Source organism: Spinacia oleracea, chromosome 3, assembly GCF_020520425.1.
Source record: "Spinacia oleracea cultivar Varoflay chromosome 3, BTI_SOV_V1, whole genome shotgun sequence".
Taxonomy (NCBI): domain Eukaryota; kingdom Viridiplantae; phylum Streptophyta; class Magnoliopsida; order Caryophyllales; family Amaranthaceae; genus Spinacia; species Spinacia oleracea.
Window position 1 is genome coordinate 155,948,116 of NC_079489.1, and position 11,542 is coordinate 155,959,657.

The 11,542-nt window shown below is 39.3% G+C and overlaps 1 protein-coding gene and 1 long non-coding RNA gene across 2 annotated transcripts; one reads left to right on the forward strand and one right to left on the reverse strand.

Moving 5' to 3' along the window:
* Positions 1-1,557: 1,557 nt before the first annotated feature.
* Positions 1,558-3,440, forward strand: LOC110789201 (uncharacterized). The gene is made up of 3 exons (XM_056839845.1): positions 1,558-3,168; positions 3,259-3,388; positions 3,424-3,440. The coding sequence occupies exons 1-3, from the start codon at positions 1,558-1,560 to the stop codon at positions 3,438-3,440; spliced, it is 1,758 nt and encodes a 585-aa protein (XP_056695823.1).
* Positions 3,441-3,444: 4 nt separating this feature from the next.
* LOC130470592 (uncharacterized) lies at positions 3,445-10,997 on the reverse strand. The gene is made up of 2 exons (XR_008931289.1): positions 4,073-10,997; positions 3,445-3,973 (listed from the first exon to the last, which is right to left on the reverse strand). It is a non-coding gene; the product is annotated as an uncharacterized lncRNA (long non-coding RNA).
* Between the last annotated feature and the right edge of the window lie 545 nt (positions 10,998-11,542).

Genomic DNA, 11,542 nt, shown 5'->3' on the forward strand with positions numbered 1-11,542 from the left:
TTTATGCACATTTAAGGCTCATTGTGTCGTTTTAGGTCATATTTAGGCTAAAATGACATTTTCGCTCCCAACTTTGAACTTAAGAACCTAAGGACTCATTTTTAAATTATTATATGATAAATATGCTTAGTTTTAAGTTTCTAAGACTTATTCCAATCTATTTATGCACATTTAATGCTTGTTTTATCGTTATAGGTCATATTTAGGATAAAATAAGGCATTTTCGATCCCAACTTTAAAATAAAGAACCTAAGGACTTATTTTAAACTTATTACATGTTTAATATGCTTAGTTTTAAGTTTCTAAGACTTATTCTAACTACTTATACACATTTAAGGCTTGTTTGGTCGTTATAGGACATATTTAGGCTAAAATGACATTTTCGCTCCCAACTTTGAACTAAAGAACCTAAGGACTCATTTTAGACTATTAGGACATTGTCATTAGTTTCTTGAATGTTAAAATGTGATATTTAATTTGTATTTAATCTAATGTTTAATTTAAATTTCTGTTTTTGTAAAGGTCTACACTCCGAGGATTGCGCCTTATGCGAGGAATTTGATGTGGTTCGTGAGCAATGGGCTAAGTTTTTTACCAACAAGTATTTATTATTGGCTTTAGCGCGCTTGATCGAGTTGGTTTAGTTGTTATAGAATAAATTTTATATTAAAATGTATGTTTATGTTGAAATTGGAACATATATTTAAATGTAATATGTGCACTTTGGTTTTGGGATATATAGTATACAAAACTCCAGTTGTTGTTTTTATATTTGTTATACAGGTTGCGTTATTCTATTATTGTTTTGACAGGTTTCTATATTTGGTGCAAGGCACTCTAGGTATCCCTAAACAAAATTAGAATTTTCCCGCCAAAAGTGCTTTTTTGCAGCGTACATATATGTTGTACGCTGCAACAAGGGAAAAAAATTTCGCAAAAATTCAGACTTGTTGCAGCGTACAAATAAATGTACGCTGCAAAAAGTTGAGTCTGTTGCAGCGGGCTTTTATATGTACGCTGCAACAAGTCCAAAATTTTGCCAATTTTTTGGCACTTGTTGCAGCGTACATCTAAAAGCCCGCTGCAACAAATCACTTTTTGCAGCGAACTTGTACGCTGCAACAAGTTCAGACTTGTTGCAGGCCCCCCAGTTGCAGCATACGATGTACGCTGCAACAGGGGTCTAAAAGCCCGCTGCAATAAGGGTTTTTTCTACTAGTGTCAACAGATAGACCCTATTGAGGCGGGCAATTAAAAGCCCCCTTCAACAGCTTCTATCTATTGAGGCGGGCAAGGAAAGCCCCCTTCAACAGCTTCTGTAGAAGCGAACACTAAAAAAGCCCGCCTCAACAGAATAGTAAAATATTTGACCCGCGTTGACTAAGTAGCTATTGAGGCGCGCTTATGTATGCCCCCCTCAACAAGGGGGCTACAACAGGGGTTTTTTCCACTAGTGAATGGAGAATTTGGGCTTCATGGGAGAGAGGAAGAAGGTCATTTACAGTGAAAACATTTGTCAGTGAGCACACTTGTGGTAGGACACCTATCATTAAGAAGATGACTTCACATTGGATTGCAGAACACTACCAGAATCTGTTTAAGGTTAACCCTTACATGAGAGTGCAAGATATTCAGGAAACCATTTGGTTAGAAAAGGGTATAAGGGTGAGCAAAGACAAGGCTGCCAGGGCTAGGAGAAGGGGTCAAGCACTCATTGTTGGTGAATACAAAGAGCAGTATGCATTACTCCCAAGGTATGCAGCTGAGATACTAAGAAGCAATCCAGGGAACACAGTGAAGTTGAAGTTGGATGCAAATGTGTTTGACAGACTGTATTTGTGTTTTGAGGCACTTAGGAAAGGGTTCTTGGCAGGATGCAGACCTTTCATATCACTTGATGGATGTTTCTTAAAGGGACCATTTGGGGGTCAATTGTTAGTAGCAGTAGGGAGGGATGGAAACAATCAAATGTTCCCTTTGGCTTGGGCTGTTTGTGAGGTTGAGAGCACTGACACATGGAGTTGGTTTCTAGAACTTCTAGCTACTGATTTAGGCACTAGTGAAGGAGCAGGGTACACTTTCATGTCTGACCAACAAAAGGGTTTACTTGCTGCTGTGTCAAATGTGTTTCCACAAGCTGAAAGTAGGGTGTGTGCAAGGCATGTGTACTGTAACTTTAGGGGAGTGTTTGGAGGTGGTTTAGAGTACAGAAAACAATTTTGGACTATTGCAAAAAGCAACACAGTAAATCACTTCAATGAAAACATTGAAGTAATGAGGGGTATTTCACATGAAGCTGCTGAAGACCTACTGAAAAGGAACTACAAGAAATGGTGTAGGGCATTCTACACTCCATTATCTTGTTGTGACAGTGTAGACAACAACATGAGTGAGGTGTTTAATGCATACATCTTGAGTGCAAGGCACAAGCCTATTATTACCATGTTGGAAGATATCAGAGAGGGTTTGATAGAAAGACTGCATAAGAAAAGAGATTTCATTGGTAAAAAGGAGATAATGTTGTGTCCTAGGATCCAAATTCAGTTAGAGAAACACAAAATTTGGGCTAGGGGTTGGAATGCATACTGGGATGGTGGGTTTTGCTATGGAGTAAGAGAAGGTGCAACACAGGTTAAGTATGTGGTGGATCTGAACCAACATACTTGCAGTTGCAATGCATGGCAGGTGAGTGGGATTCCATGCAAACATGCAATTGTTGCTATATGGAATAAAGTAGACCACCCAGAACAATATGTCAATGCATATTTCTACAAACAGACCTACATGAAGGCATATGAATTTTTGTTAGAGCCTTTAAATGGTCCTCAAGAGTGGCCTACTTCTGATAGCATTGTTGTGGCTCCAAAGGTGAAAAAGGTCAATGGAAGACCTAAAACAAAGAGGAGATATGGTGTTGGAGAGGTAACTGCATCTGGTAAGCTGAAGAGAACAGGTTGTTCTATGAAATGCAGCTTATGTGGTGTGATAGGCCACAACAAAAGGGGTTGCAAGAATGCCCCTAAGCAACAACAACACAGCAACAATCATGCTACTGCAGAGCAGACCACACCACAGCAACAACACCCAAGAACCAGTTCAGCTATACCAATGCACAATAGGGGTGTGGGTATTTATACCTACCCAAATGGGTATCAAAGAATAGCTACTGTAAGTCATTCAATATACTCAAATTCTTTCTTACATGTTACTTTACTGTACTGAAGCCAACTTGTTCCTAATTTGTTTTAATTAATGTAGCCTATATCACAACACTTCCCCACACCACAGAGGCAAAGACCTCCTGCAGCTTTCTATTCTGATCATGGGGGTGAGCAAACCATCTACTCCTTCCCTACACATGACTTCCCATTGTCACAGACTCAACCAAGTCAAGGACACACAATATCAAGCCAAGCATTGCAGGATCTTGCAATGGCTAGAAGATTAGAAAAAAGACCATGAGGTTAGATTTTATTGAATTTAAAGTCTTCATTACATTTCATTAGTGCAGATCATTACATTTTACCTACCCACTTAACCCACTTAACTTAAAACAAACCAGATAAAAAAAAACAGAACCACTAGGATTACAACCCACACTTCACATTTCACACTAATAGGTCTTCTCATCTTGCTCATCACATAGTCTGCCTCCCTCTTCCTTGCATAATTGTTAGCTTCACTAAGTTTTGTCCTAAAACTATCAACTTCAGCAGCAAGGCTTTGTTTATCTTGCATTAACCCTAGTATGACAATTGTTTGCCAAGTTGTTGGTTCTTGTTCATCAATCCATCTAAAAAAAATGCAACCCCTTCTGTTTGTTTCAACATCATAATCTGGACAAGCAATGAACCTCCTTCCAGGATTTTCTTTTGTCCATGCCTTTTGAATGGATACTGTGAATCCACAGTAGCACCTCTTAGGGTGTTCATTATCACCATTGTTGAACAAAGAGATAGCCCTGTTCATCATTCTGCAAATAAATTACGTTTTAATAATATATTCCTAAATATGTTTAATTATTGTTAAAATAAGCTAACTTAAGATTTACAAAAAAATGGCAGAAAAATACCTTTTTATGTTGAGAAGAGTCAGCTATGGTGGAGCAACAGAGAAAAAACACAGAGCAGAAGATGGAGAAGAAAGAATTTTTTTTTTAAGTGTTTTGTTGTTGTTTTGATGTGCATGAAATGTTAAATACTCTGTTTTTTGAGAGCCTTAACAGCTATATTTTTGTAAAAAGCTAACTGAAATGAATTTCCCTTTATTTAATTATTGGTAAATGGTAAATGTAACTGTTTTTTTGTCGTTTAGTGCCTTTTATTTAGTTTCCTTTTAATTTAAATGCATTTTAACGGACGTTAGTGACGGAAAACAAAAAGCAGCGGATTCCATCCAAACGCAGGGACCTAAATGCTCCTTTTGAAACTTGAGGGACCTAACTGCTCCTTTTGGCAAAGTTTAGGAACCTGCAGATCTATTTACTCTTGTTTTCCTTGGTGACAATGTTTAGGGGTGGTTGCGATGAGATGGGGGGTGGGGGTGGGGGTGGTGCCGTGGTAGTGATTGGGTTGGGGGTTTGTTTAAGAATGGCAAAATCGTCCTTTCGCTTATAAAATACGATAGACCTGATCAAACGCCGGGTCGGGCTTCGGGCCGGGCCTATGCATAAAACAGTCCGCTATGTCGGGCCGGGTTAAGATTCGGGCCCAAAACTGCTAATTTCAGGCCTGAAATACCGGGCTTTCGGGCCAATTTATAACTAAAAAGGTGTATTTTTGTGTTTCCCAAACCCGGCCAAAAAAACTAAATTTTCGGGCCGGGATGGAAAATTCTACCCAAACTCGTAAAAAATTCGGGCGGGTCGGGCTCGTCTTGATCAGGTCTAAAATACGGGCACTTCTAAAAAAAAATGCGTAGTTTAAAAACTCGGCTGCTGGAGCCCGGAGGAATACGTTATGACCCTATGGGTAGGGATGGAAATGGGTGTAATTTAGATCTGGTAGAGCATTGTCGTATCGAGGAGTGCTACATCGTTGGTGGACAGCGACAAAAAGAGACCATACCCAGGGCAAAATGGTATTTTCGCTACATGAGTTGAAAAGTCAAACAAATTACTAAATATCGGTAATATGACAGTAATTGATACAACAATGACAATATTTTAATACAACAATGACAGTATTTATGTAAACGATGATAATACTTATATAACACTTGTATACATATTTTTATCTATTCATTTAATATGCAACACTTCTGTCCATTCATTTAAGTGACCCCTTTACTTTTTCTATTTCATTACACTTGTATACATAATTTTCTTTTTTTGGGTGATTGTGACAGTATTTTAATACAACAATGACAGTATATATATAACAATGACAATACTTATATTACCGATGACAGTATATAAGAAGTTAGCAACACTTGTACACATTTATTTAAGTGTGGACCATCTTTCCATTTTTTTTTTTTTTATATTTTTTTTAAGGTGGGTATGGGTCTTTTTTATCGCTGGTGGACAGCGATGTAGCATGCCTCTTGTCGTATCTATTTGGTCCATCCGTCACTCGCATTTTGTTCATCCATCACCCGCGGGTGAACCGAGTGGATCGGGTGACATTCGAGTGAAAATTATTAACCATTAAAACTTTACTACCTAATGATATGAACAATAACTAACCAATAGAAAAAGGTTAATTATTTACACATACATTTATTTTCGAAACACGTAATTACTTTTTAACACGCATAACTTATAACCAAACAAAAAAACACAAGCACTAACTTTATGAATAATAGATTAATAAATGGGTAATAACCGCATCCGACCCGCATTCATCACCCGCTTTTCATCCATTTAATTTGTGTTTTCACCCGTTTAATTATAACGGATGACCGAATTAATGGATCATCTACTGAATATTTCCATCCTTAGTTATGGGTTTATTACCCCTTTATGATTTTATCGATTTATTTGAAGTACATAAATTGGTAACTTGTTGTTCCGGTATTGGAATCGGTGGTGTGGTCGGATCTTCGTATCTTGAATGTGGAGGTGATTTCCTGCAAAGTAAACCCCGAACCCGAGGGAGGTTCCCCGGATCGGAGCCTCCGACGCCCAACATTAGTAATATATCATAAAGAGATGGAGTACAGAGAGGAGGGAGTAGAGAGTGTAGAGAAGTTAAGTTTACCTTCCCCCATAAATGAGTATTTATAGGGGTTTGATGGATTATTAGGTCATAGATTAGGCCTTGACCTTTATTGCACTTTGGGCCCATAATCTAGAATATGATATTCTGGTATAGAATTGGGCCTACGGGAGTATCCCGTACAACTAGCCCCCTCAGAGTAAGTACAACCGTCTTAGACTGTTGTGCTTGCTCTGAAAAAGTAATCACCCCGTACAACTAGCCCCCTTATCTGCAGAGGTTCGCAGAATTGGCGGATATCTTGATTCTGCTCATGAGTCGAAGATATGCAGATAAAACTAATAATCTATTTTGCTTGCCCCTTTGGTTTTTTAGGACGACTAGCCACCTTGATTTTTTAGGACGACTAGCCTATTTAATATTTAGGACGACTAGCCCCCTTGATTTTTTAGGACGACTAGCCTATTTAATATTTAGGACGACTAGCCCCCTTGATCTTTTAGGACGACTAGCCCCATTGATTTTTTTTAGGACGACTAGCCCCTTTGATTTTTTTAGGACGACTAGCCTATTTAATATTTAGGACGACTAGCCCCCTTGATTTTTTAGGACGACTAGCCTATTTAATATTTAGGACGACTAGCCCCCTTGATTTTTTAGGACGACTAGCCCCATTGATTTTTTTTAGGACGACTAGCCCCTTTGATTTTTTAGGACGACTAGCCTATTTAATATTTAGGACGACTAGCCCCCCCCCCCCCCCCTTTTTTTAGGACGACTAGCCTATTTAATATTTAGGACGACTAGCCCCCTTGATTTTTTAGGACGACTAGCCTATTTAATATTTAGGACGACTAACCTCCTTGATTTTTTAGGACAAATAGCCCATTTTTCTATTGATATGCCTTGTCGTTTGTATTTTATCAATGTTTTATTATGGACTGCTACGCTTCACAGTGGAGTGCCCCTACGGCATTTATTTTCCCCAAAGCTACTAATCACATCCATACATTTCGTTGGATTGCTACGATTCACAATGGAGTGCCCTTAACAGCATTTATTTTCCCCAAGCTACTGATCACATCCATTCCTTATGGACTGCTACGCTTCACAGTGGAGTGCCCCTACGGCATTTATTTTCCCCAAAGCTACTGATCACATCCATACATTTCGTTGGATTGCTACGATTCACAATGGAGTGCCCTTAACGGCATTTATTTTCCCCAAAGATACTGATCACATCCATTCCTTATGGACTGCTACGCTTCACAGTGGAGTGCCCCTACGGCATTTATTTTCCCCAAAGCTACTGATCACATCCATACATTTCGTTGGATTGCTACGATTCACAATGGAGTGCCCTTAACGGCATTTATTTTCCCCAAAGCTACTGATCACATCCATTCTTTATGGACTGCTACGCTTCACAGTGGAGTGCCCTTACGGCATTTATTTTCCCCAAAGCTACTGATCACATCCATACATTTTATTGGTTGCCATATTTCACCTTTGATATGCGATGTCGGCCTTTTACTTATATCAAACATACCGGCTATTTAGCACCTGCAATCTTGTTGTAGAGAATATAAGGTGATAATCATAGTTAACCAAATCAAATGTATATGTGAGATTGCACAACATCCTCATAGCTATTAGTATAATATTTGTCTATTATATGCACCTCAAATGACGGTAAAGAAATTTGACCGGTAAGAGATTAATTTTCGATCGTGATACTTAAAAGGAATACATGCATTTAGACAAGCGATGGTACTTTAATCATGCAGATCTTATGACATACTAGCATGGCATCATCATATTGTGCGAGAAGTTAACACGTCAACCCTCTTGATACGAAAGTTGTATTAGCACGAACATGATTTTAACAATTTTTTTATGCGGATCATATGGTTAAGTGCGTAGATAATTTACTCCAAACCAATAAATTTATAGCCACTAAGGAGTTCCTTGGCTTTTATTGGGATGTCATTGGGCATTTATTTAACATTTTAAACAAGTTTAAAAGCACCATTCATTGAGTAGTGTATACAGACATACAGTTGCGAGTTTTAGAGTCTCATGACTACTGATTATACTACCTTGAAGCTCCAACATGCATTTTATTCATAAAGTTATAACTGTTAGGTTATGATACATATGACATTACATAGATCATGCGGAAACAACCATTAACCCAGGACAACATATTATTTACACATAATCATATAGCATAATTTAGATGCATACTCTTTGTTGCGTGCCCTCCCTAGCTGCGCCCGAACCGAACAAGAACAAGTCTTTAGGACTCCAAGTGTCGTCCCTCCGTAGATAGTCCACAGCATGTCCGGATCCGCCTTAAGATTGACCAACTAGAATCGCCCTTAAGGTACTAGAAAATTTCGGCACTTTTATGAGCAAGATGTGTGTTTTAATTTTCTCTCAAAAACTCACTTTTGAATACTTTTAAAACTTCTTTATAAATTGTGAGCCCTAGCCTCATATTTATAGGGGTATGGAAAGGGAATCGAAATCCTATTCAGATACAAATTAATTAAACCTAGAATCCTACAAGAACTCTAATTTAATTAATTTATCAAATAGAATTAGGAATTTAATCAGTAACCGAACTCTGCATGTTTTAGGAAACGTGCACGAACACAAACACTTGCACACACACGCACGGCAGCCACGATGGGCCCCCATGCGTGCGCGCGAGCAGCAGCCCACGCAGCGCCCGCGCGCGCTGCGCGCTGCGCGTGCTGTGCGCGCTGTGCGCGCTGCGCAGCCTGCTGGGCCTGGCCTTGCGCTGGGCCTGGCGTGGCTGTTTGTGCGGCGCGCTTGGCTTGCTGGGCGATGGCCTGGCTTCGTGCTGGGCCTCGTCCGGCAGGCCTCGTCCGATGCTTATTCGTACGATGCGCTTCCGATTAAATTTTCCGATTCCGGAATTCATTTCCGATACGAACAATATTTAATATTTCCGATTCCGGAATTAATTTCCGTTTCGAACAAATATTTAATATTTCCGTTTCCGGAATTATTTTCCGATTCCGGTAATATTTCCGATTCTGACAATATTTCCGTTTCCGGCAATATTTCCGATTCTGGCAATATTTCCATTTCCGATAATATTTTCCGATACGTACCATGTTTCCGTTTCCGACAACATCTACGACTTGGATAATATTTATATTTCCGATACGATCCATATTTCCGTTTCCGGCAATATCATCGTTTCCGGAGTATTCATTTCTTGCCTGTGACGATCTTAGCTCCCACTGAAACCAAGATCCGTCGGTTCCGAATATTCATAGATGGAGTATTTAATGTCATTAAATACTTGATCCGTTTACGTACTATTTGTGTGACCCTACGGGTTCAGTCAAGAGTAAGCTGTGGATTAATATCATTAATTCCACTTGAACTGAAGCGGCCTCTAGCTAGGCATTCAGCTCACTTGATCTCACTGAATTATTAACTTGTTAATTAATACTGAACCGCATTTATTAGACTTAACATAGAATGCATACTTGGACCAAGGGCATTATTTCCTTCAGTCTCCAACTTGTCCTTAGGGACAAGTGTGCATTTCCTAATTCCTTTGTCGCTCGATGCTTGCTCTTGAACATAAGGTAAGAGTTGTCATCCTTATTACGTCCAGAGGTGTTCCTCGGTTTCAGAGTTCAACTGATCAAATAAACAGATAATCATAGCCTATGATTCATCCGAGCACGGCCATGCATTTCACAGTTTCTAGCTCTCCGAGTGGCCTTGTACAACTTTTAAGCATCTCATCCCGATTTATGGGAGGACAATCCCAATCTTGCGATCTTGAGATTAGACTTCGTTTGATAGGTGATTACCTGAGCGTTGCCTTTATAGCCTCCTTTTACGGTGCGACGGTTGGTCAACGTCAAAGCAACCAGTTCTCAAACAAGTAATCTCAAATCACTCAGGTATTGAGGATTTAGTGTTTAATAATTTAATGAAATTTACTCATGACAGATTTTCATCTCTTACAGTAAAGTTTCATAGGTCTTGTCCGATACTAGTATTCCCAAAGTAAGTATCTATGCAAATGATTATGACATTGCCATGTCCACATAGTTCAAGAAACAGAACTACTAGTCATCTTGCATTCTAATCGTCTAACGTTTTCTATGCGTCCAATTTTATAGAAAACTCCGATTACGGACCATTTTCAACCTTTGACATTCAAGTTCACTTGATAGACATTTCTTAGTCACAGGACTGGTCCTGACAGTCTATCTTGAATATATCGTCAAATTGAAGGGACTCATCATTTAATAAACCACAAATTAAATGGAAAAATGAATTCATTTCATTTATTGTGAATGATTAACCAATAATGTTTTACAAAGATTTAAACTCTAAAACTTTAAAACATTAAACAGAGACATCAAAGCCATTCTCCAATATGCTTGATTCCCATAGCTGCAGTGTGCGAGTTGTGCTTCGCCTGCGGCAGAGGTTTAGTTAATGGATCTGATATGTTGTCATCAGTTCCAATTTTGCTTATCTCGACTTCTTTTCTTTCAACGAACTCTCGTAGAAGGTGGAATCTACGAAGTACATGCTTGACTCTCTGGTGGTGTCTAGGCTCTTTTGCCTGTGCAATAGCTCCGTTATTATCACAATACAGGGCTATTGGTCCTTTAATGGAGGGGACTACACCAAGTTCTCCTATGAACTTCCTTAGCCATATAGCTTCCTTTGCTGCTTCATGTGCAGCAATGTACTCCGCTTCAGTTGTAGAATCCGCAATGGTGCTTTGCTTAGCACTTTTCCAGCTTACTGCTCCTCCGTTGAGGCAGAAGACAAACCCAGACTGTGATCTAAAATCATCTTTGTCGGTTTGGAAACTTGCGTCCGTATAGCCTTTAACAATTAATTCATCATCTCCACCATAGACCAGGAAGTCATCTTTGTGCCTTTTCAGGTACTTCAGAATATTCTTGGCAGCAGTCCAATGCGCCTCTCCTGGGTCTGACTGGTATCTGCTCGTAGCACTGAGTGCGTACGCAACATCTGGGCGTGTACATATCATAGCATACATTATTGAACCAATCAATGATGCATATGGAATCCCATTCATTCGTCTACGCTCATCAAGTGTTTTTGGGCACTGAGTCTTGCTTAGAGTCATTCCATGAGACATGGGTAGGTAGCCTCGTTTGGAGTCCGCCATCTTGAACCTATCAAGCACCTTATTGATATAAGTGCTTTGACTAAGTCCAATCATCTTTTTAGATCTATCTCTGTAAATCTTGATGCCCAATATGTACTGTGCTTCTCCTAGATCCTTCATCGAAAAACATTTCCCAAGCCAAATCTTGACAGAGTTCAACATAGGAATGTCATTTCCG

Excerpts from the sequence above, each read along its gene's own strand:
- LOC110789201 (XM_056839845.1), top strand. The coding sequence starts at position 1,558 with ATGACTTCACATTGGATTGCAGAACACTACCAGAATCTGTTTAAGGTT. Across the intron at positions 3,169-3,258 it reads GGTATCAAAGAATAGCTACT|CCTATATCACAACACTTCCC; the intron begins GTAAGTCATTCA and ends TAATTAATGTAG.